At 45.5% G+C, this 24,553-nt stretch overlaps 1 protein-coding gene across 2 annotated transcripts in view; it reads left to right on the forward strand.

The window, feature by feature from the left end:
- BFAR (bifunctional apoptosis regulator) overlaps positions 1-18,180 on the forward strand; it is a 32,172-nt gene extending 13,992 nt beyond the window's left edge. The window contains exons 7-9 of one of the 2 annotated variants that reach the window (XM_077275175.1): positions 3,396-3,440; positions 4,238-4,440; positions 13,785-14,117. In XM_077275175.1, coding sequence (XP_077131290.1) covers positions 3,396-3,440; positions 4,238-4,440; positions 13,785-13,977 — 441 coding nt within the window. In that variant the 3' untranslated portion in view covers positions 13,978-14,117. Of the gene's footprint in view, positions 1-3,395; positions 3,441-4,237; positions 4,441-13,784 lie in introns of both variants that reach the window. The other variant, XM_077275176.1, reaches the window with a different exon arrangement.
- Positions 18,181-24,553: the final 6,373 nt, after the last annotated feature.

Consider the following 24,553-nt stretch of genomic DNA (forward strand, 5'->3'; position numbering starts at 1 on the left):
CCCCGCTCGTACGATGACTGTCCCTAGTCCCCTATTTACAACCTATAAGGAGATAGAAACAGAGGGCCAGGTGGCCTGTAATAACTTGTAATGGTAGATTGTGTGCTAATGCTAACATGGGGCCCACCCACAATGTGCTGTGCGTAAAGGGACAGATACTACAAAATCTTTCCCATATGCACACACATATATAAATACAGGAAATAGGTACTCTGCAACAATTCAATATCTACAAAAAAGTCCCTGACCAAGTGTCATTATAGGGCAGTGCTACTACATGAAACAAGACAAACATAAATAAAGATAAATACCACAATCTTCATATTGTATTGCGTCACTCAACCCCAACTGCAAATACTACACCAGGTTATAAAACATTTGTTCCTGCAGAGAAAAAAAAAATATATATATATATATATATATATATATATATATATATATATATATATATATATATATATATATATATATATATATATATATATATATATATATATATATATATATATATATATATACACATATATATACACATAAGAGGCCTCTTTATGGACAACTTCGTACTGCCACACTATCATCTCTCCTGATGAACCCATTGCTGGGGGAAACGCGTCTAGAGCTAGGTCACTTTATCAGGACCCGCAATTGCTGACATCTGATAGATGAGTACAAAACTACACACTGCGGATATATGTATATTTTTCTCTGCAGGAACAAATGTTTTATAACCTGGTGTAGTATTTGCAGTTGGGGTTGAGTGACGCAATACAATATGAAGATTGTGGTATTTATCTTTATTTATGTTTGTCTTGTTTCATGTAGTAGCACTGCCCTATAATGACTTTTGGTCAGGGACTTTTTTGTAGATATTGAATTGTTGCAGAGTACCTATTTCCTGTATTTATATATGTGTGTGCATATGGGAAAGATTTTGTAGTATCTGTCCCTTTACGCACAGCACATTGTGGGTGGGCCCCATGTTAGCATTAGCACACAATCTACCATTACAAGTTATTACAGGCCACCTGGCCCTCTGTTTCTATCTCCTTATAGGTTGTAAATGGGAGACTAGGGACAGTCATCGTACGAGCGGGGACGCCATTCTTGAACCTTTTTAGGGTGCCAACCTCCGCATCTAGGTAGGCATCAGTATTGACAGGTATTTTAGAGTGCGTAGGGAAATGGCACTTATATCTGCACATCTATGTAACTTAATTGTTATATTTCACCAGTGATACTACATTCGGGTGGGGGTAACGCTAATTATTTGCTGAGGTTTTTTTGACTAAAATCACTATTGATGAAGTCTTATCTGGGGAAATTTATTTCCCGTTTCATTAGTCTCCTGGACCTACCCATTTTTTTAGGCTACTGTCTTTTCCCGTAGGGTATATTCTTTTTTGGTAATTTAATAAAGTATACATTTTTATGGGGGTTATTTCTTTAGTAAAACTGATGTGTACCCTTGTTCCATAATAGTTTGTAAGGCACTGTTTGACACCTTATTCTTGTTATTCGACATCTAATTTCACTTGCAATACAGAATGAATCACTACACGCAGTTCTTCAAATCTGACAAAGCCATGTGGGCAACACCATGAAGTGGCCTTCACGAGGGAATGTTGCACTGACCCTACTCTAGGGACTATGGTGAGGGGTAGCATACTGTGTGGTAGCTGGACCCTAAGTCTTTGTTCCAGGTACACGAACAGCTTGGCATTACATAAGTTAGGTCAAACCAGTGGTATTGTCATTTCTCCAAAGTGCCCCTAGGAGATTTTTCACTACGACAAAACCAGGCCACATGTTGCTGGTGCTACTATGCCCAGCCGTCATGATTTAAAACGTACTACCAAGTCGTGCAGCGTCTCCAGACTTGTCTTCCATTGAGTACATCTTGGACTTCATTGGTTAACAATTGCAAAGGGAGCTGCCAGCAGAGAATCTTGATGATTTGCCCAAGTGCATTTAGTTGCAGCAGAACATTCCTCAGCAACTAGTAATGGCCTCATTGATGGCAGCCAAAGCGTGTAAGTGCAGGCGTCTCTGCACGTGGTGCTCATAATCAATACTGAATAAACGGAGATCTTTTGAAAATTGTTTGCATATTTTTCATCACTCGTATTTCGTTAACCTATGTATCCATTCTGTGATTTCCATAATGATTTTTCCTTCTTGGTGTTGCATTTTCAATAATGGAGTCAGAATTTTACTAGTGCAAGTATGCTGAGCTGAAATGGTGCTCTTTCACCTTGGTGATCAGATGGGGTCTCCTTGATTGAATCCCCACTAATCCGACTTCTATGCCATTGCATGTCAATATAGCTCTTATACATAGACTTTAGCTGTGTCACATTGCACACCCTTCTATCAGCTCTCCTCTTCTTCTAGCATTGTCACCTGCCTTTTTCCCCTCCCCTACACTGCCTGTCCAGAGATGTGCCAGTATCACACTGCTGTACTCAGCTTGTAATCGCTCTGCTGTGAGATTAGAGCAGGGGGTCCCATCTCACACAGGAGTAGTCCAGAACGGGCAGGTTGACATATTCAATGACAGTCCTGGTCTCACTGCATAGTGATTACAAGTGTGATTGTCAGACTCAGTACTCAGGGGAACTAACAGAATGGTTTGTAATGTGGCACAGCTAAACTCTGCTGCACTGCCCATTTTCCCTCATTTATTCACGTAGGTGGTTAAACTAGGAGATCAGAGCTGTATCATTACATCTCTCAAACCTGTTCTGAGCTATTGTGGGCTTTTCTCTACTTGCTTTTGAGTGTTGCTACTTCTGTATGATTGGTCACAAACCTACATGGAGAAGAAGTACACTCCCTCAGTGAAAACTGACACCCACTAAAACATTTTTTTTTAACTCATTAGGTGCCAAGTACTTGCTAATATCTCTGCAACAAAGAGGCAAAATAAAACAAAAAAATCCACTCTGCAGTCATTATTGCATGGTGTACCCAGTCCAACCTGAAAAATTTGCTGGAAAGTCCTCCTTAAAACTGTTGAAGACCTCCTTTATCCCCTTTCATTGTAACTATGTGCAGAAGGCAGGGAGAGTATCTTTAAGTCCAAAAAAAATACTTTTGGAAAATGCATGCTTTTTTAAAGATATGGCACTTAACATGTTGTGGGTTTTTTTTTCTTCCCAAATTAGCAAAATTTCACCCACTTACCGCATCTATAAAAACACGAGATTTTTTTTTTAAACTGCAGGTAGTTTTCCACTTTTTTTTTCCACAGAAAAATAACCATCTTGTCTAAACTTTGGTATTACCAACCCTTTGCAAAATGAGCCGCTTTATTGGGTGTGTTAATGTATCATGTTTAGTTGCGTATATCTCTAGCAGGGACAATGAGGGATTTCTGTATATTGTATAACCTACAGGTGTCTGTAGCATTAAGCGCACTACGTGGCAGTTCTGGCGTTCGGGTAAGCTGGGATCTGAGCTAAGACACTGTATTGTGTAGCCTTGTGTGCATACTAACAAACACTAATATGTTCAAGGATCTGATTTCTAACAGAGTTACCTTTTTTGTGATTGATAATGATTGCAGATCGGAATTGCTTTTATTGTGCACACAATTGTCATCATTTCTCTTACATAATCAATTGTATGTTCTGTCTTTACGATGAGCTTTCTCCCCAAGAGCTTACAGTCTAAGAATAATCAGATGTCTGTGTGTCTATGGTCAGTGGATGAAGCTCCCCATACACGTGGATGCTTGGCTCAGTGGACTGTGCATGTGAATAGGCTTCTTCCTGACAACTGATAACATTTGAGATTCCGGATTCTTATTTTCCTGTATTTCAAGGCATCTAGGTGAAGTCTAGACGCCCCCTATACACATTAGTTGGCGACTTTGCCCAACGTTAGCCTAATGAGTATATATGACCAGGGGAAATGTGAATGGATTTGAATGTGCACATAAGACTTTGGTTTGGGAATAGGAAGATATTGTTTGCATTAAGAAAATGACTGTAACCTTTTTATTGAAATCTGGATGTGACTCCATTTTTTTTTTTAATGCACCCCATAATGCATGCATAGTGTAGTCTTATGGTGCAGACCACATATACAATGCAGATGCACTGACCATTGCCCCAGAATCACATGCAAAAGCAAAAACCTTCCAGCCAGCCTGCAGACATAGGATGAGTGACAGCTCGTGTCGGCTGATAGTTTGTCACTATATTCATACTTTAAGTATGCCTTATACCCTTTTCAGGATTTGCAGGATCCGACGTGGACACAGTGGCGCGAGTTCCTTGTCAAATATGCGTTTCTTCCGTATCAACTACTTGCAGAGTTTGCATGGGACTGGCTAGAAGTTCATTACTGGACGTCTCGATTCATAATAGTAAACGCCATGCTGCTTACAGTGCTGGAATTATTTTCATTTTGGAGACTGTGGTCGAATAGCCAACTACGGTAAGAGCATGTTCTGCATTGTGATGGCGCGATGTCCCAGTATATGCAATGTCATACCTTCTGCTTTTTGGTTCAGAATAATGTCAGATTTAAAAAAATGTTCTTGCCAAACACATTCAGACAAAGTTGGTCCACTCATTATTGCTGAATTAATTATATAATTTTGAAACCAGAAGTTTCCATACACTATATAAAAAGACACATCTGCATGTTTTTCTTAATATCTGACAATAAATCAGAATAAACCTTTCCCATTTAGGTATATTAGGATTGCCATAATTAGTAATACTTGCCAAATGCCAGAATAATGAGAGAGCGAGAATGTTTTAAGGCATTTTTATTACTTACTGCAAAGTCAAAAGTTTCCGTTCATTTCATTAGTATTTGGTACCATTGCCCTTAAACTGAAAGACTTGGGTGAACGTTTAGCTTATCCTTCCACAAGCTTCTCACAATAGTTGGTCGGAATTTGGGCCTATTCCTCCTGACAAAACTCGTGTAACTGATCCAGCTTTGTAGGTCGCCTTGCCCGCATCGGCCTTTTCAGCTTTGCCCATACATTTTCAATAGGATTGAGATCAGGGCTTTGTGATGTCCACTCCAAAATATTGACTTTGTTATCCTTAAGCCACGTTTACCATTTTGGCAGTATGCTTCTGGTCATTGTCCATTTGGAAGACCAATTTCTGCCCAAACTTCCTGGCTGATGTCTTGATGTTGCTTCAGTATTGCCATATAATCTTATTTTCTCATGATGCCATCTATTTTTTTGAAGTTCACCAGTCCCTCGTGCAGCAATACAACCCCACAACATGATGCTGCCACCCCCGTGTTTCAGAGTTGGGATGGTGTTCTTAGGCTTCCAAGCTTCTCCCTTTTTCCTCCAAACATATCGATGGTCATTACGCCCAAAAAGTAAAAATTTTAGTTTCATCAGACCACAGGACTTGTCTCCAAAAATTAAGGTCTTTGTTCCAATGTGCATTTGCAAACATTAATCTGGCTTTTTATGTGTCTTTTGGAGTAAAGGCTTCTTAGTGGCAGAGTGGCCTTCTAGCCCATGTTGATACAGTACTCATTTCACTGTGGATAATGACACAATCTTACCAGCTTCCGCCATCATCTTCACAAGGTCTTTTGTCTTTTGGGTTGATATGCACTTGTCGGACCAAACCATGTTAATCTCTGGGACACAGAACCCGTCTCCTTCCTGAGCAGTTTGATGGCTGCACATTTACATCGTTTCTACTTGCGTATAATTGGTTGTAAAGATGAATGAGGCACATTCAAGCATCTTGAAATTGTATGCAAGAATGAGCCAGACTCATGCAAGTCCACAATTCTCTTCCTGATATCTTGGCTGATTTCTTGAGACTTTCCCATGATGCTTCACAAAGCAGCAGTGTGTTTCAGGTGTGCATTAAAAAACATCCACAGGTGTGTCTCTAACTCAGATATTGCCAAAAAACTTATCAGAAGCTTCAAAACACATGACATCATCATGTGGGCAGTCCAGAATTTATTAAAGGCATAGTAATCTTAGTGTATGGAAACTTTGACTTTGCAGTAATAAAAATGCCTTAAAACATTTGGCAAATATTAATAATTATGGTAATCCTATCTTGCCTAAAATGGGAAAGGTTTATTCTGATTTCATGTCAGATATTGATATAGTGTATGGAAACTTCTGGTTTCAACTGTATGTTGTTTTTCACAGCATTACAGTATTTATGTTCATATGTCTGTTTTTTGTTTGCAGACCTGTCATCTTTTTAGAGGAAATCTGTCACCACATTTGATCTGTACAAACTATTAATATGGGCATACATGTTATAAACTGCTGAAAAATGTCCTCCCTGTGTGTCTCATAGCAGATGTGTGGCTGCTGAGAAATCATCTTATCACTTTATGTAAATGATGTTTTCCTGGCTCTGGGGAGGACGCTGCCCGGAAGATAATACACCACTTCCAATAGCATCAAATTGTTAAGGCAGGAGTAATCACTAGTGATGAGCGAACGCGCCCGGGTAAGGCTACATTCACATTTGCGTTGTTGGGCGCAGTGTCGGCGACGCAACCAACAACGCATGTACACAACGCAGCGTTTTGCGACGCATGCGTTGTCATAAGATCCTACAGATCGGGACTTTCAGCGCAGGGAAAACGCTACAAGTAGCGTCCCCTGTGCCCTGTCTTGTGCGTCTATATGACGCATGCCTCGTAAAACGCAGTACAACGCATACCGGCGCATGTCCATGCACCCCCCCATGTTAAAGATAGGGGCGCATGACGCATGCGTCGGTATGCGTCGATGCCGCTGCGCCCAACAACGCAAATGTGAAAGTAGCCTAAGGTGTTATCGACCATGCTCGGGTGCTAAGAGTGACTTCGGCATGCTCGAATAATATGTTCGCATCCCCGCGCCTCCATTTCTCGAGGCTGTTAGACAACCGTAACACATGCAGGGATTGTCTAACAAACAGACAATCCCTATGTGTTGTGGCTGTTGAACAGCCCGGAGACATGCAGTTGCGGAACTCGAACATATTATTTGAGCACGCCAAACTCACTGTTAGCACCCAAGCACTTTCGCTCATCACTAGTAATCACCTCATCGTACCTTTGCCTCTCTTGACCACCCTTCCCTGGTTCTCCACTGCTCTCGGTTTACGATGTCACTTTTAGTGATGGCCTCAATGGTGGGCATGCGACTTGCTATTGTGGGAGCCCAGTGAGCAGAGACTAGTAAGGGATCAGGGAAGTTTCAGTACCAGAGCGGCAGGTGATTAAGTTGAGCGAAAAGATTTGCAGTACCTGGTCCAGTTGGCTGTGTTCCTAGTTTGTGGGGATCGGACCTGTGCACTGTGAACCTATTCACCACCTATTTCATCCGATGTCATGCATGTAATGTAATGATGTTGTGGTGGTCACTAATCAGTAGAGGTCCCAGGATGCTATATTAGGCTATGCACACTTTGCATCTTTTTCTGGCGGATTCCCCAGCACGCCATAAAATGAACATAATCCACTGCAATGTCAAAACCACCCTGCTCTATATTGGTAGCACAGAGCGAAATATGCCGGCTGCTCAAGAACGACAACTAGCTGCGTCAGGAACTTTACTGCCGGTGTTTTCCTGAAACTGTTTGACCTGGAAAAATTCGGCAGCTGCAATGGCGCCTAATAAACACCATGTGCACATACATAATTTTTTTTTTTTTTTTTAACAAGTGTTTTGGAAGGTCTGCCAAAAAAAAGCTGCCCCTCTCTATGCTTAACAGTATAGAGTAAAAAATGGCGGTTGCGGAACCGCAGCAAAAACAACATTTTCTTGTAGTGGATTCAACTGGGACAACTTCTAAAAGAGGCCTACGGAGGTTTTCAGTACTATGGTCTGGAATCCACGGACTATCGTCAGGGTCTCTGGACCGCACAGGGTACTGTGAATCTTTTTTCCCAACTCTCCTCTAATAAATTTATTTTCTCCTACGCCTCATTGGGGGACACAGGACCATGGGTGTTATGCTGCTGCCACTAGGAGGACACTAAGTAAACAGAAAGATTAACTCCTCCTCTGCAGTATACACCCCTTCACTGGATACAATTTCAACCAGTTCTTGCTTAGTGTCTGTAGGAGGCACTTGGGTCTGTTTTCAGGCCCCAACTTTCTTATTTTAATTTTTATTTTAAAGTTTTTAGTTTTCTGTAAATTTTTAATTTTTTACTTAACGGAGTGAAGGGGGCGACGGGTTCCTTTTTTTATAGGGTCCGCTCTCCCCCGAACCATCAACAGGCGAGCACGGCGAGTATACCTCCCCGTCCCTCTCCTGCGACGTATGGGGCACGCCTAATCTACGCTAGGGCGACGGTTCCTATGTGGTCCCGATCTCCCCCCTGTAAGATGGCGAGCACATGGAGTATACCTCTTATGTGCATCTCCCGGGCTCCACCGCACTCAAGCCCTCATCTTGGCGTCTCGTAGTCCCCACAGTAGCCGTAAGCCCCCTGTGGCAGGCGCAGAAGAACCCTGCAATAATCTCCATGTGGCAGGCACAGCTGTAAGTCCCCTGAGAAGGCAAGCATGCTTCAGGAGGCTCTCCGTCCCCCGACACAGGGAGGATCGATTGAGCTGGAGGTGGTCCCTCCTTTGGTGAGTACTATCTTCCTCACGCTACCGGCGTGGGAAGAAGCGGTCCGGGTCCCTGGGGAGAGGTACCGCTGGCTAGATGCCAGCGACGATCGTTAGGCGCGGCGGCGCGGCCGCCAGAGCGCTTCGCGGCCGCCAGAGCGCTTCGCCGGCCGGCTCCACTAATTTAGTCCCCGGCTTCTGCAGCCGGACTAGGCCGCAGTTCAAAAAACCCGCCCACACCGGAGCCCCGCCCACTGTTCAGGCGCTTCTCGTTTTCAATGAGAAGAGCCCTGCAAATCTCGGGCGCCATCTTGGGACTCCACTGCTACAGGGAAATACAGCCGAAAACGCTACCTCCCTCTCTTCCTCCCTGGGGACACCAGTTCAAGACCGTGGGTAAGCTGCTCCGCTGCATAGGGAAAAGCTTAACCCCTTCCCTGCTCACATAACTGCTACTGCGGTTTATCGGAGATAGACATTCACTATGTCTCAATCTATGGAAAAAAGGGGACAAAAAAGCACACTGTATTTTTTACCATTTGTGCCACTTGCAAGTCTGCCTTGCCAAGTACCCACAGTCCCCCCTTGTGCCAGAACTGTGACCTGGCCAGTGCGCAGCCGCCTTCTGCCGCCACTTCCTATGTCGTCTCCTGAGTGGGCCGCGCACGTTCAGTGGAATCCTGGGTCCTCCTTAAACCAGAATTCACCTCCGTCGGCTGCGACGGAATCTGATAACGGCGCGGGGCTGTCCGAACACAGGGGGCGCACCGTTGTACGGGACTCCCGGGGTTCCAGGAAAAGGACCTTTTCCCCATCTCCCGTACACGCGTGAGCTTCAGCTTCTGCAAGCTCATTTTCTCGCTCCCCCTCCCCTGAGGGTCGCAGCGTACAGGGCACAGTATATGAGTCGGAGGAATCTTTAACCCAGACTCCTCTATTGGTCAGGCATTAATGGTGGACGATGAATCTGCTTCCTCTCAGGAACACGTTGCATCTTTTAAGAAGTCTCCATAATCACCCTGAGTTTCAGGATATTATCCCAAAACACAGGGAGCAGAAAAGCGCTTTACGGCTCAAAAAGCCACGGAAGCTAAATATCCTTTCTCAAGGGATCTGGTGAAGGGCTTACTTCTTTCTCCTTCTGGATCCTGCCGTGTCGCGGCTTGCATCCAAAACAATCTTCTCTCTGTCAGACGATTCATCAGTCAAAAACCCTTCTGACCGCCAGATTGATTATTTGGCTCGCTCAGTCTTTGAAGTCTCAGGAGCAGCCCTCCTTCCATCCTTTGCAGCTACCTGGGTAGCTAAGGCAATGGTGACCTGGGCTGAGGTGTTGACCTTTACCGTCCACGGCAGTAATCTTCCCCCAGGGACGGCCAGACTAGTTAACCAGTTAGCTCAGGCCGGAGATTTTGTCGTTAGCGCCTCCATAGATGCGGCTAATTGCGCAGCGCAAGCGGCTGCTAACGCAATTTCCATCGGGGGGGGGGCCCTATGGCTCCGCGATTGGCGAGCAGACTCTCCTTCCAAAAAGTCGCTGACCTCTCTTCCTTACCAAGCGGGTCGTTTAATTTGGGGGGAAAACCTAGACCAAATCATGTCTGACGCTACCGGATTAAAAAAAAAAAAAAAAAAATTAATTTCTTCTCCAGCATGGAATCAGCAGCAGTTTCGATTCTGGTCATTTCGTAACAACTCCAGTTTGTCGTCCTCTTCCCCTGGTTCGGGACGTCGGGACAACAGAACTTCCCAGGTCTCATACAGACCAAACCGTTCCTGGAAACCCGGACCCAGGCCGTCTGCCCCTGAGCCGTCCGCATCCCTTAAACCTTCACAATGACTCATTGGCGTGTCCGGCTGACACTGACAACGTAGGCTGACGCCTTCTTTCGTTCCGTCAACAGTGGCTCTCGGTCGTTCACGACGAGTGGGTCAGAGAGCTCGTGTCTTCCGGATACAAAATTGAGTTTTTTCTCTTCACGCCATACAGGCGCTTCAAAAGGACGGTGTCATCACTCCAGTCCCTCGTGACCAAAGGTTCACGTGGTTTTACTCCAACCTTTTCGTGGTCCCAAAGGAGGACGGGACTCTACAGCCCATACTGGATCTCAAACTGCTAAAACAAATTCGTACGGGTCCGACACTTCAGGATGGACCGCCTCCGTTCCGTTGTCGCGTCCCTGGAAAAAGGAGAGTGCCTTGCATTCATAGACATCAAAAGATGCCTATCTACACATCCCAATTTTTCCCTCTCATCAGCAGTTCCTGCTCTTTGCAGCCCAAGAAGTACACTTCCAGTCTGTGGCCTTGCCCTTCGGACTTGCCACCGTCCCCAGAGTCTTCACAAAGGTCATGGCGGCTGTCATGGCCATTCTTCACGCTCGGGGAGTGGTAGTCCTGCCATATCTGGACGACCTATTAATCAAAGGTCCGTCCCAGTCTACCTGCGAGGAGTCGGTGAGCATCACCGTGGATTCTCCTTCTCGCCTGGGTTGTAAGATCAACTTCGAGAAATCATCTCCAGTGCCGGCCCAGCAAATCTCCTTCCTGGGCATGATTTTGAACTCTTCCCGCGGGCTGGTCATTCTCCCTCCAGAGAAGGTTCTATCTTTACAACAGGGAGTGCGCAGGCTCTTCCGCCCAGTCCCTCACTCCATTCGCTTTGCGATGCGCATCCTCGGAAAAATGGTTGCGGCGATGGAAGCCATTCTGTTCGCGCAGTGCCATCCCCGTCCCTTGCAACAGGCGCTCATTTTAGCCTGAGACAGAAGCCCGGTTCCTCTCGACCGTCGCTTTCATCTACCCCCACAGGTCAGGCAGACCCTCAGGTGGTGGACACTACAGTCTTCCTTGAACCAAGGGAAATCCTTTCTTCCTGTGCGCTGGTTAGTGGTGACTACCGATGCCAGCCTTTTTGGCTGGGGTGCAATTTTTATTCACCACACGGCACAGGGTCGTTGGTCCACGAGATAGTCACGTCTCCCAATCAATATCCTGGAAATTTGAGCGATCATTCTCGCTTTACACAACTTTCACCAACCTTCTCGCAGGTCATCCCATCAGAATTCAATCCCACAACGCCACAGCCGTGGCGTACATCAACCACAAGGGGGAACAGAGCAGCCATGCGCGAAGTCTCCCACATCCTGCGCTTGGCAGAGACCAATCACTCGCTCATATCGGCGATCCACATACTGGGCGTGGAGAATTGGGAAGCGGACTTCCTCAGTCGCCAAAGTCTTGCTTCGGGCGAGTGGTCCCTCCATCCGGAAGTTTTCCAGCAGATTTGCCTTCGCTGGCTGACGCCGGATGTGGATCTCATGACCTTGAGGTTCAACAACCAGGTTCCCCAGTTCATTGCCCGTTCCCACGATCCTCGCGCCATCGGGGTAGATGCCCTGGTTCTGTCGTGGCATCCGTTCCAGCTGCCATACATTTTTCCGCCCCTTTTCTCTGCTTCCGAGAGTCATCAAAAAGATCACAGCAGAGGGGAGACCGGTGATTCTCGTCGCGCCCGACTGGCCGCGCCGAGCATGGTACGCGGAACTCGTCCAAATGGTCGCCGACACCCCCTGGCGCCTTCCAGATCGCACGGACCTTCTCTTCTAGGGCCCAATTTGCCATCAGAACTCTGGGACCCTGTCTTTGATGGCGTGGCCGTTGAATCCTGGATTTTAGCCCAAGCCGGATTCTCTCCGGGGGTCCTTCTACCATGATTCGCGCTAGGAAACCCGTATCCGTGCGCATTTATCATCGCACCTGGCGTATCTTCTTTTCATAGTGCAATACCCATGGACGTTTGCCCTTAGTCTTTTCCATTCCGTCCATTCTGGAGTTTCTCCAATCAGGTTTAGAGTCAGGCCTTGCCCTAAGCTCGCTCAAGGGACAAGTGTCCGCCTTGTCTGTTCTATTCCAATGAAGGATCGCTTCCAGACTGCCGGTTAAGACGTTCATCCAAGGAGTCTCCCGGGTGGTCCCTCCCTATAGAATGCCTTTGGTGTCATGGGATCTTAACTTGGTTCTCAGGGTTCTTCAGGAGGCCTCTTTCGAACCATTGCAGGACATCTCTCACCCTCCTCTCATCGAAGGTGGTCTTTCTAGTGGCAATTACGTCAATTAGGAGAGTTTCTGAGTTGGCGGCTCTCTCTTGCCGACCCCCCCCCCCCCCTTTTTCTGAATTTTTTACCCAGATAAGGTGGTTTTGAGAACCTCTCCCGAGGACATTGTCTTCCCGTCTTTCTGTCCTGCACCTACTCATTGTATCGAGAAAGCTCTCCATACTCTGGATCTGGTTTGAGCTCTTCGGAGGTACATATCTCGCACGGCTCCCTTCCGTAGGTCGGATGTCCTCTTCGTGCTTGCGGAGGGACATTGGAAGGGTCTACCTGCCTCAAAGGCCACTCTAGCTAAGTAGATTTGTTCCGCTATTCAGGAATCCTATCGTGTCAGGAACACTCCTGTCCCACCTGGGATTCAGGCCGCATTCCACCCGGTCGGTCGGTGCTTCTTGGGCCATTCGGCACCAGGCGTCCGCACATCAGCTTGTAAAGCTACGACTTAGTCCAGTCTGCATACTTTCACGAAGCACTACCTCATCCATACTCAGGCTTCGGCAGACGCTGCCCTCGGCAGGCGCATTCTGCACACATCGGTACCTCAGTAAGCTGGTGGTACATGGGGTATTAGCATATTGCTCCCCACCCAGGGACTGCTTTTGTACGTCCCATGGTCCTGTGTCCCCCAATGAGGCGTAGGAGAAAAGGAGATTTTTGTGTACTCACCGTAAAATCTTTTTCTCCGAGCCACTCATTGGGGGACGCAGCACCCACCCTGTTAGCCTGTTTTGGCTTGTTGTTACTTCTTTGGTTTTGACATAGTTTGTCTTTGTTCATGCTCCGACTGCTTTCCTACCGAACTGGTTGAAATTGTATCCAGTGAAGGGGTGTATACTGCAGAGGAGGAGTTAATCTTTCTGTTTACTTAGTGTCCTCCTAGTGGCAGCAGCATAACACCCATGGTCCTGTGTCCCCCAATGAGTGGCTCGGAGAAAAAGATTTTACGGTGAGTACACAAAAATCTCCTTTTTAATTGAGCCGTTATAAAATGAAATAATGTAATCGGTCAATGGCAGACATGCTCCTGAGATCGACCTTTTTCCTGTGTAAGTGTAAGCTACATCGTCACTGTGTTAACACATTTCACCTCTTTCTTTCAGCTCCCTCCCTCGACACATGTGGGGCCATTTTTGGAAGATGTCAACCCAAGGACTTTTTGTTGCCATCTTCTGGCCTGTAATCCCACAGTTTGTCTGCAACTGCTTGTTTTACTGGGCTTTATATTTCAACCCAATCATTAACATTGACTTAGTGGTGAAAAAGTTCCGAAGATTGGAGACCCAAGCAGTGTGAGACCTAAGAAGTTCTCCTTCCCAGGATTGGACACAAGTCGTGACACTGAACTATAGGATGGAAGACGTCTCCTCTCTCTACAGTCACTGTGTGATCCATTTATTTTAATAAGACTTTAAATCCAAGAGGCACTATTAAGGTCAAAATATTTTCATACTTTTTTATGTGTAATTATATATAATTTTTTTTTCCTTTCCCTTAGGCATCCATTTTATTTTATTTTTTGTGTTATTTTAGAGCGTTGGAGACTGAGTGAATTTCTGGCTTACAGCCTACATAGGAATAATGTGCAGCTTAAGTGCAATCCTATTGACTGCGTTCACACAGGGCGCGTTTTTGGTTGTTTTTTATGGTCAGTGAGAATTTGATTTGCTATTCACACACTATTTTTGACCATTTTAAATGAAGCTTATAATATGCATTTCTCCCATTTCAACATGTTTTATTAGAATTTCTTACTTTTTCTTTTTTTTTTTTTTTTTTTTTTTTTCAAATTAACTCTTGTAAACTAATTGGCTCCAAAATTGGTGCAGTTGAGATCTGCCATATTATACCCCTGTGCAGACTAAGCCTTGTGTTTTGCTACTAGCAATAGTTCTGAAATTAAATTATTTTGTGTTTTACTTTGAAGGATATTGAATCCAAGCTGCAAACTAAGTGCAATTTTTAGTAATTCTAAATGTGGGGAAAAAATGTTTTCAGAAATCTGTCACTTTTCAATATTGTAGAAATCTCGCTTTTTTATGACTTTCTTGCATAGCGGAACCAAATAATGACCCTTCCCTGCCTCTAATCTTTGTGCGAATAACTTGTCGCTAGGCTCGTGCAATAAATTTACAATTTATCAATGATCATTAAATGGTTTGTACCAAATATGAAAGTTAACCCCCCAAATCCACAGAATAAGGGATGACTTCTTGACCCCCTAGGACACCATTGATCCCGAGAATGGGACACTGCAGAACGGAGAGGAGACTTGAGTGCGTCACCTTTTGACCATTCACTCACTGTTGGAGATGGTCGAGCACGACCATCACCGCCCGGCTGTTGCAGAATAAATGGCGCAGAGGTGCGCGGGGTGTGCTCCATTCATACGGAGCTCTAGAGAGCCCCATTCTCAGAATTGATGGGGGGTCCCAGCTGATGGTCCCTTAGCAATCAAGAAGTTGTCCCCTATCCTATGAATAGAGTAACTTCTCTCCTTGGTACAAATTCTTTACTGCTAGAGGAGCTCAATTGTCTTAAAGGGAGTCTTTCATCAATTTCTGACCCTGTAAAACTGCTGCCGGCGTTGTGTAAGACCTTGAAAGCTGTCTAAAAGGTGTTTTGTTTTTTGTTTTTTTTTAAAAGCTGTTGGTTAAGTAAATAATGGAAATTGCTATATTCACCCACTTTTAACACTTAACACCCATGACTGTAGCTAAGGCTGCGTGAAGTGAAGGCTAGGCCGGTGGTCTCTGGAGGAAGTGATGATTTCCCATTCATCTGTTTTCCTGTCCACTATACTCTGATTGGCTGCAGCAGTCAGATGTGTTCCTTTCCAGTCACCAGACTGCTGCAGCCAATCATAAGCCTCAGTTATCGGGTAATAACGAAAAAGGACACCATCGTTTTCTGTCCACCTGGAGACTATATTGGATTAGCTTGCATTGGAGCTGCGGTGGTTAGACCTTTTATACAGTCTGCATTTTTTTTATTTTTTATATATAAGTCTTATAACAAACACTTTCAACCTACCTGTGTAGGTGGTTTTATTAGCATCACTGTAAAAGAGAAGTTTTGATCTGGCATGTACCACTGCCACAAGTGCTTCAAGAGGCAGTCTCCAACGCTGATGTGTTCCTTACTTTCCGTCGTGTTTCACAATCCTTCAGCTTTAGGAGGCATCTTCTGGAGCACCTGTCAGACACGTTCTCCAGACTTCAGCTTCTCTTTCACAGTGATGCAGATGATAAATACTTGATAATGGCAATGTCAGTAGGATTGATGATTAGGATTTGACACGCGTCCAAGTGGCAAGTGTCTGGCGCTAAGGTAACGGCCTCCAGCAGGAGCTCTCATTAACTTGTCTGCCAATGGAGCCCGTATTCTAAGTGCCACCTATTGGCGATGCCAGAAAGTAAATGGAAGTGATGAAGAGACTATATAGTAGCTGAATAACTACGTGTCCATACTATTGTCCTTGGCCTAAGATAAGCCTTTGACGGCACCCTCTGAACTTCCCTAGATTACTGTTCACAATGCCAACCTACTCTAGGCTGGAGAACACGCATAATCAGTAGTCCAGTTTCACTGCCCATATCCTCATGTATCCAGATCTCATAAAACATGCCAGCCTTTTATAGATTATACACATTTAATAACAATATTAGGTTAATTTTGTTCTTTTTTTGAGGAGTAGACTATATTGCAATGTCTTCCAGTTAAATAAAACCAGCCTTTAAAGTTGCAAATATTAATGGAGTTTGTCAGTACAAAATAACTGATTGAACCATGCACAGGCGCTTGGTGCTCCCTTGGCAGGGCGAACAGTTCAGTGCACCTTTACTCCTTGGTTTTCATCGATCTCTGCCCCCTTTTCCTTGATTGACAGCTTTTGCATTACTGGTGTCTGCGGATGGAAAACAAGGTGCACTGACCAATCCAACCATGGGAGCTCGGTGCACTCTCAGCATTTTTTAACATAAGTCATTTTATGCTGACAAAACCCTCTTTAAACCACTGCCAAGAATGCTGTAGGCATCACCGTTAACTTTTGTAGGGGTTTCCCTGTCGCTATTTATTCTAAGATGGAGAAATGGAAGTTAATAAGTTCCTGAATACTGCTCTCCATATTCATCTGGGTGTTGCAGGAGCGCTAACCTATCACTATCTCCTCGCTGTTAGCATGGTCAATCGCTTTTGAGTGACGTCCTGCTTGGCACGATTTGTGCTGGCTTCAAGCTCTCGGCCGAACAGTTGTGATAACAGCGAGGAGACTAAGTAGTCAACCCTAAAACCACTTGATGGGTTTCCTCTACACAGGATGTATGATACTCACTTTTTTTTTTGTCTACCTTTTCAGCTTCATTTGGCTTAAACTGTATCACCAGACCACCCTTGGACTACTATCTGTAACGAAAGTAGACAATTGACCCCTTATGACCACTGTAAGTTTGGAAAGTAGGTTTTCAGTGAACAGACGTGCTAAAATGGGTAAAGGGGAAACCAGGCTCCTCTCACTTCTCTATTGAAAAGAGAGCAGGACTGGTGACATTAAAGAGGTATCCCCATCTCCAAGACCCTTTCTCAATATGTAGTATGTGTAATAATCATATTAGCAAATATCTTTTAATTAGAAATGTACTATATAATTCTTCTGATTTTCTTTGTCACTTACCCCATGTGCAGGGCATTGCAGTAGCTTAGGTATCTGTGGTTACGACCACTCATATAGTGACAGTTACTGGTCATAACCAAGGATATCAAAGCTGCAATGCCCTTCATATAGGGTGACAAGGCGAATCAGAAGAACTACACTACATTTATAATTGGAAGTATTGGCCAATATTATTATTGTACCTCCTCTGGATAGGATCTTGGAGATGGGAATACCCCTTTTATGTCTACATATCGGTCAGATTCAGCTACCGCCCGCTGGTCTCAATAAATAGCATGTGTCTGATATTTGCCACTTGCGCTCCCATGCAGTCCGATATCTGTAGCCTCAATGACATCATCATCCCAATGTGAAAGTGAGCCAGGATCAGCCTTTAAAAGGGCGGCCTTTTTATAGAAGCTAATGTGCAGCAACGGGCACCATTCCTGCTGCTTACAAGTCCCATCTTTCATTCTGGCCTATGCTGAGCTCCAGTATAGCCGCACATGTACATCCGTGCTCTTCTTGCTCTACTTTACTGTAACACTTTGTACATATGTATTTTCTTCAGAATGTAAATATCTAATTTATTTAATACCAACAAAATGAACTTCTTGTAGGTTATCATTGTGTCACTGTGATGGCACCTTCACAAATTAGTCTCTTTTTGTATGCAAGTACTGTGAAAAGCAAAACCCACAATTCAGAGTTGTTTTTTCTTTTAGGATTTTGGTTTAAATTAAATCAAAATATGAATTATTGGACCTTTTTCAAGGTGTTGTATGATGTTTGAGAAACCCTTTCTTGTAATTACCAAGTTAATAAAGATTTAATTTTTGGAGTGACTGAAATGTAATAATACCACAATTGCACTGATCAGTTGTATCCAGAATAAACAATTTAGAAAACAGGTTGTCGGTCATAGTAATGTGACTTTGTACATTACATAAGCAGGGTTGGACTGGCCCACCAGAGAGTCGGCAAATCCTCCGGTAGGCCCCAGCTTCTTTACAGGGGAATGTATAGCACAGACCTTGCAGATGCTGTGGGGCTCTTGAGTGAGGGAGAATCTGGTGCCGCTATCTGGAGTTCAATAGTATCTAAGCAATCGTGTGATACCCGATCAATTCATCAAACAGCTGAATCCTAACATTCTGTATCTTATGGCTATATAACTTGATGCAGTGCCTGATGAAACGTAGCTCAGGTCTGAAAAAAACTTTTAATGATGATGCATTGAGTTTTGTATTGATAAAAGGTGGGCCCAATGTTCCTTAGTCTGACACTGTACATAAAGTAAAGCATTTCTTCTCATTTCAATCTAAAATTGTTTGCCAACACTAAAGCCATTTGCCCCCCAATGGGTCAAATATGCACTGCTCAAAAAAAGGGAGCACTTCCATTGTGTTTAATTCTAAGTCAATCACACTTCTGTTAAATCAATGCTTCCAGTTATGAAGCAACACTGATTGTGAATCAATTTTTCCTTCTGTTGTGCAAATGGAACAGACAAGTAATAATTTATAGGCAATTAGCAAGATAACCCCTATAAAGGAGTGGTTCTGCAGGTAGTGACCACAGACCTTTTCTCTGTTCTCATCCTTTTTGGCTGTTCTTGCGCTCACTTTGGCATTTTGTCATTACTCTCACCTGTAGAGGTACAGTAGCATGAGGTCGTGTTTAGTGCAGAACCCACAGAAGTTGCTCAGGTAGTGCAGCTCATCCAGGATGGCACATCAATATGAGCTGTGGCAAGAAGGCTAGGGGTGTCTGTCAGCATAGTGTCAAGAACATGGAGCTGATACCAGGAGATGTTGAGAGGGCTGTAGGAGGGTAGGAAACCCAGCAGCATGACAGCTACCTCCTCCTCTGTGCAAGAAGTGCCAGATCCCTGCAAAATGACCTCCAGCAGGCCACTAATATCTGCTTGCTCAAACTGTCTGAAACTGACTCCATGAGGGTGGTATGAGGGCCCAACGTCCACAAATGGGTGCTATGCTTACAGCCCAACACTGTTCAGAGCGATTGGCATTTGCCAGTGGACACCAAGATTGGCAGATTCAACATTGGCTCTTTGTACTCTTCACGGATGAGAGCAGGTTCACACTGAGCACGTGGCAGTCTGGAGACCCTGTGGAGAACATTCGGACAGCAACACCCTCCAGCAAGAGTGGTTGGGTACTGGGTCAGTAATGGTGTGAGGAGGCCTTTTTTTGGGGGGGTAAGTCCACACAGCTCTGCATGTGCTAGCTAGAGGTACCCTGACTGCCATTAGGTACTGGGATGAGATCTTCCGACCGATTGTTAGACTATATGCAAGTGCACTAGGCCGTGGGTTCCTTCTGATGCATGGCAATATTAGGCCTCATGTGTCAGCAGTTCCTGCATGAAGGCATTGATGCTATGGACTGGCCTTCCCATTCCCCCAGACCTGAATCCAATCAAGCACATCTGGGACATCATGTCTTGTTCCATCCACCAACAACATGTTACACTACAGACTGCCCAGACATTGACTGATGCTTTAATCCAGATTTGGGAGGAGATCCCTCAGGAGAACATCCTCTGCCTCATCAGGAGCATGCCCAGGCATTGAAGGAAGGTCACACAGGCACGTGGAGGCCACACACACTACTGAGCATCATTTCCTTGTCTTGAGGCATTTCCACTGAAATTGTATCAGCCTGGAATTTGATTTTTCCCTTCCCCATGACAGCACCTATACATGAGAGATGGTCCCAGCCCCCAGGAACAGGAAACCTGCAGAGGAGATAAGATGGGGGTGGCACCTCTCTCCTCAGTCTGGTTTCCTGTTTCTGTGGGGAGCCTGCGACACTGGAGGGATCTCTCTCGGGCAGTGCCGGTCTGGAGACCGAGGTCCGCAGTGGGAGCAGCTGGTCGATGTTCACACAATACTCATGGAGCGCATGGCTGTCAGATGGCGTCCGTCCCACTGCGGGCTCCCCGGCGTCCGCTCCTGGCCGGAGTAGGGGTCGTGCCCATCACTAGGCTTGGCGCTGAGGTGAATGGGACGACTTCTGGTTCAGACCGGAAGTGACGTCGCACGCCGGGGGGAACAGTGTGCTGACACTCCCAGGGGGAGAATGTTCAGGGACGCTCACACCGCTCTCACCCTATACTATTTAAAGAAGCACAGCACAAGTAACTGTGGCATTAGCTTCTCTGACAATGGCGGACCCGACTACAGAATTGCCGGTTCCGGTGGACATCTCACATCCTGTGGTACTGAGGTTCTGGTGGGTGAGTGCCTTTATAAGGCAAAAACACGTCAGTAAGTGTCTTTTTGTATCATATTATGCAGGGAAAGAAAGCTACGGCCAAACAAAAAAAACAAAGTGTGCACTCTGTGATAAACCTCTCCCTAGAACTTATGAGAAGCGGATTTGCCGGCTATATGTAGATAAAACTGTGGCCGAGGAGTCCTCATCATTACTCCAAAACATAAAGGCTATCGTTAGGGAAGAAGTTAAAATGACAGTAAAAGAGCAGATGAAACAGCATGGGTTACATAGCTCTGAAATTCCACCCCCTAGACCTGCCCAAACCTCTGAGGTGGAATCAGAAGGTGAAGCGGGGGAATTACCACCTGGTGATGACTCAGATTTAGACTCTTCAGACGAAGAGTGTGGTCGGCCGAATGTATTATCTGAAGATGTGGGGAAACTACTTAAACTAGTTAGATCCACTTTGGGGGTCGAAACACCAAAAGAACATAAAACATCCCAAGACTCTGTTTAGTAATCTAGAGGGGAAAAAACGGAGAGTTTTTCCTTTCCACGAGAATATATTAAATCTAACTAAAAGTGAGTGGGAAAAAAAAAGTCACTTCCTCAGGCCCTTAAGCGAAAATATCCGTTTGATGAAGAAATTTGTGACAAATTGGAAAAAGCACCTAAACTTGACTCCGCAATTGCGAGTACCTCCAAAGGCATAGCACTTCCCTTCGAGGACATGGGAGCTTTAAAAGATCCTCTTAACAAAAAGGTGGACGCCTTCTTAAAATCAGCATGGGAAGCATCGACATGGGCATTTAAGCCGGGGGTGGTCGCCACTTGTATGGCGTGGGCCATGATAAAATGGTTAGTGGAACTGAGCGACCAAATAGAGACAAATGTCCAAGGGACAGACTCTTAGAAGTAATACCCTCACTACAAAATGCAGCAGGTTTCCTGGCGGATGCCGCCATTGACTCGGTACGGTTTTCTGCCCGTGCATGTGCTCTCTCCAACTCCAGTAGAAGAGCATTGTAGTTAAAAAATTGGACTGCTGACTTTCAGTCAAAAGTCAAACTGTGTGCAGTCCCTTGTGAGGGGCAATATTTATTTGGTAAAGCACTAGATGAAATTCTAGAAAAAGTGGCAGATAAGAAAAAACACTTCCCGCCTCCCCCCTTCTCAAGACGCTGTTGGAATGATACCCTGTGTTCCTTTCGGGGTTCAGGAAAAGCAGGCTGGGGTCAGCCAGGGGATAAGTCCATACGAGGGAAGCCCTGGAATGAGAGAAGAGAAAGAGGATATCTTTTTAATAAACCCCTTCAAAAACCAGACCCCAAACAACAATGACGCCGACATCTGGGTGGGGGGAAGGCTTCGGTTCTTTGTCCATCAGTGGGAAAAGTTACAAACCTCACAATGGGTAATCACCCTATTATCCGAAGGCCTACGGCTGAACTTCACCTCCCTCCCTCCTCATCGAGTAAAAATCACCCATGTGGCAAAAAGAAACCAGGTGACGTTAGAAAGGGAAGTTCATCTCCTCATGAAAAAACAAGTCCTTATAAAAGTACCTGCACAAGAGATAGGGACAGGGTTTTACAGTACCCTGTTTCTCACACCAAAGCTGGATGGTTCACTAAGAACTATCTTCAACTTAAAATACCTAAATCAATATATCCGAGTAGAAAAATTCAAAATGGAGACGTTAAAAACTACAGTAAAACTGCTATATCCAGGCTGTTACATGGCAGTGATAGACCTCATAGATGCCTACTATCATGTTCCCATTTGTGTAGAACATCAACAATTTTTAAGGTTGCTAGTAGAAATAAATCAAATTCCCACTCATCTACAGTTCCAGTGTTTCCCTTTCGGGGTATCAGTAGCCCCCCGAATTTTTACAAAAATTATCTGAGATAGCATCGTTGGTAAGGAAGGAAAACATCGTCTTGGTACCCTATCTAGACTATTTTCTCCTTATAGCAGACAGCCAGGAAGACTGCATAGAGGCAGTCACAAAAGTCCGGAACCTACTGTCCAAACTAGGATGGTTAATAAATTCAAAAAAATCAAAAATGATTCCAGTCCAGATACAGGAATTCCTGGGAATTCAGCTGGACTCAATCAAACAAGTTTGTGTCCTTACGAACAGGAAAATCGAAGCCATAAAACAAAAAATAAAGCAAACACAATCGGGCCGGTCCATCTCGGTAAGAGAAGCCATGTCCCTTCTAGGGATGTTGACCGCCACAATTCCGGCGGTTCAATGGGCTCAACTGCATTCAAGAGAGTTACAGTGGCAAATCCTGACCGAACAGGCAAAAAATCCCTACAATTTAAATCGGAAAATTGCCCTATTGCCATAAGTTCAGGACTCTTTAAATTGGTGGCTAAAATTAGAGAATTTAAAAAAGGGGATGCCATGGTCGGTCCCCAATCCGGTGGTAACTTATTGCGATCTTTGGAAGGCAGAATGAAAAAAATCAACAGCATGTGAAGAATTGGTTTTATTTATTTTTTACGCCGTTCCTCGTGTGCTATAAGTGATTAGGTGACTTTTCTCATCGGGACGGTGCGATTACAGCAATACCAGATTTATATCGGGTTTTTAGGTTTGGCTGCTGTAACACACTAAAATAGTTTTTGCATCACCACATTTTGAGAGCTGTAATTTTTCCATATTTTGGCCCACAGAGTCATGTGAGGTCTTGTTTTTTGCCACACACATTGACGTTTTTATTGGTATCATTTTCGGGCACAAACATCTTTTGATCACTTTCTATTCCGATTTTTGATAGGTAGAATGAACAAAAAACAGCAATTCAGGAATTTCTTTTGGGGAAGGTGGGTTAATGCCGTTCCGTGTGTGGTAAAATTGATAAAGCAGTTTTATTCTTTAGGTCAGTATGATTACAGTGATACCTCATTTATATCTTTTTATGTTTTGGCGCTTTTACACAATAAAAGCTTTTATAGAAAAAAATATTTTTGCATTGCTTTATTCTGAGAGCTATAACTCTTATTTTTCTGTCGCCCATGACGGCACCACGGAGAGAGGGGATCCGCCCACCAAGGACAGGAAACCTACAGATAAAAAGGCGGTACCACTCTCCCGCATCAGTTGGTTTCCTGTCCTTGATGGGAGACCTACAGACTTACCAGAAGAAGATCATCGTGGGATTCTGGGGCCAATCAGTCCGACTCAGGCAGCTGGGGTCCCTCTGCCTCGGCTGGTGTGGTGACCCGAAGCGCCACCGCTGGGGCTAGTAGGCCTCTAGGGTGTGCGGGGGAGGTGTCATGGAGTTCGCGGTCACCTCCCTAGGTAAGATGCAGCAGCGGCAACATCCAGGGGGGTACCTCTGTGGTTGCGGGAGAGGTAGCGCGGCTCTCCCCCCTTCAAGCGTCAGTCTGCACACTGCATGGCCAGGGGGCGTGCAGGGACCGCGCATTCAGGCTGCGAGCAAACCGGGAGCTCCGGAGAGGCAGCGTTTCATGTGCGCCATGGGTAGCGCCATCTTGGGCCGCCCGCGCGTGCGCGGGAGCTCCTGCGGCGCCAAATGGCTTCTGCGCAGTCGCCGGATGGGCGCTTCTGCGCAGGCGCCGGATGGGCGCTTCTGCGCAGCCGCCGGCGGGGTTCGCTTCTGCGCAGGCGCCGGCGGGGGATGCTTCTCGCAGGCGCCGACAGGAGTCGCTTCTGCGCAGGCGCCGGATGGGCGCTTCTGCGCAGGCGCCGAGAACGCTTCTGTGCAGGGGCTAGAGGCTCTTCTGCGCAGGCGCCAGAAGCAGGAGAGCGCCCCTTAGGCCGCAGCTATTGCGCAAGCGTGCCACAGGAAGCGCGGCTGTATAAAATGAACCTGGCCAGTCATCAGGAGGCGAAAGACCGCAGCATAAGCAGCGGCACAAGCCTCAACACCAGCGCAGAGCGCAGCACTAGCGCAGAGCACGGCACCGGCGCAGAGCGCAGCATCAGCGGCCAGAGCGC

Source organism: Ranitomeya variabilis, chromosome 7 (genome assembly GCF_051348905.1).
Source record: "Ranitomeya variabilis isolate aRanVar5 chromosome 7, aRanVar5.hap1, whole genome shotgun sequence".
Lineage (NCBI taxonomy): Eukaryota > Metazoa > Chordata > Amphibia > Anura > Dendrobatidae > Ranitomeya > Ranitomeya variabilis.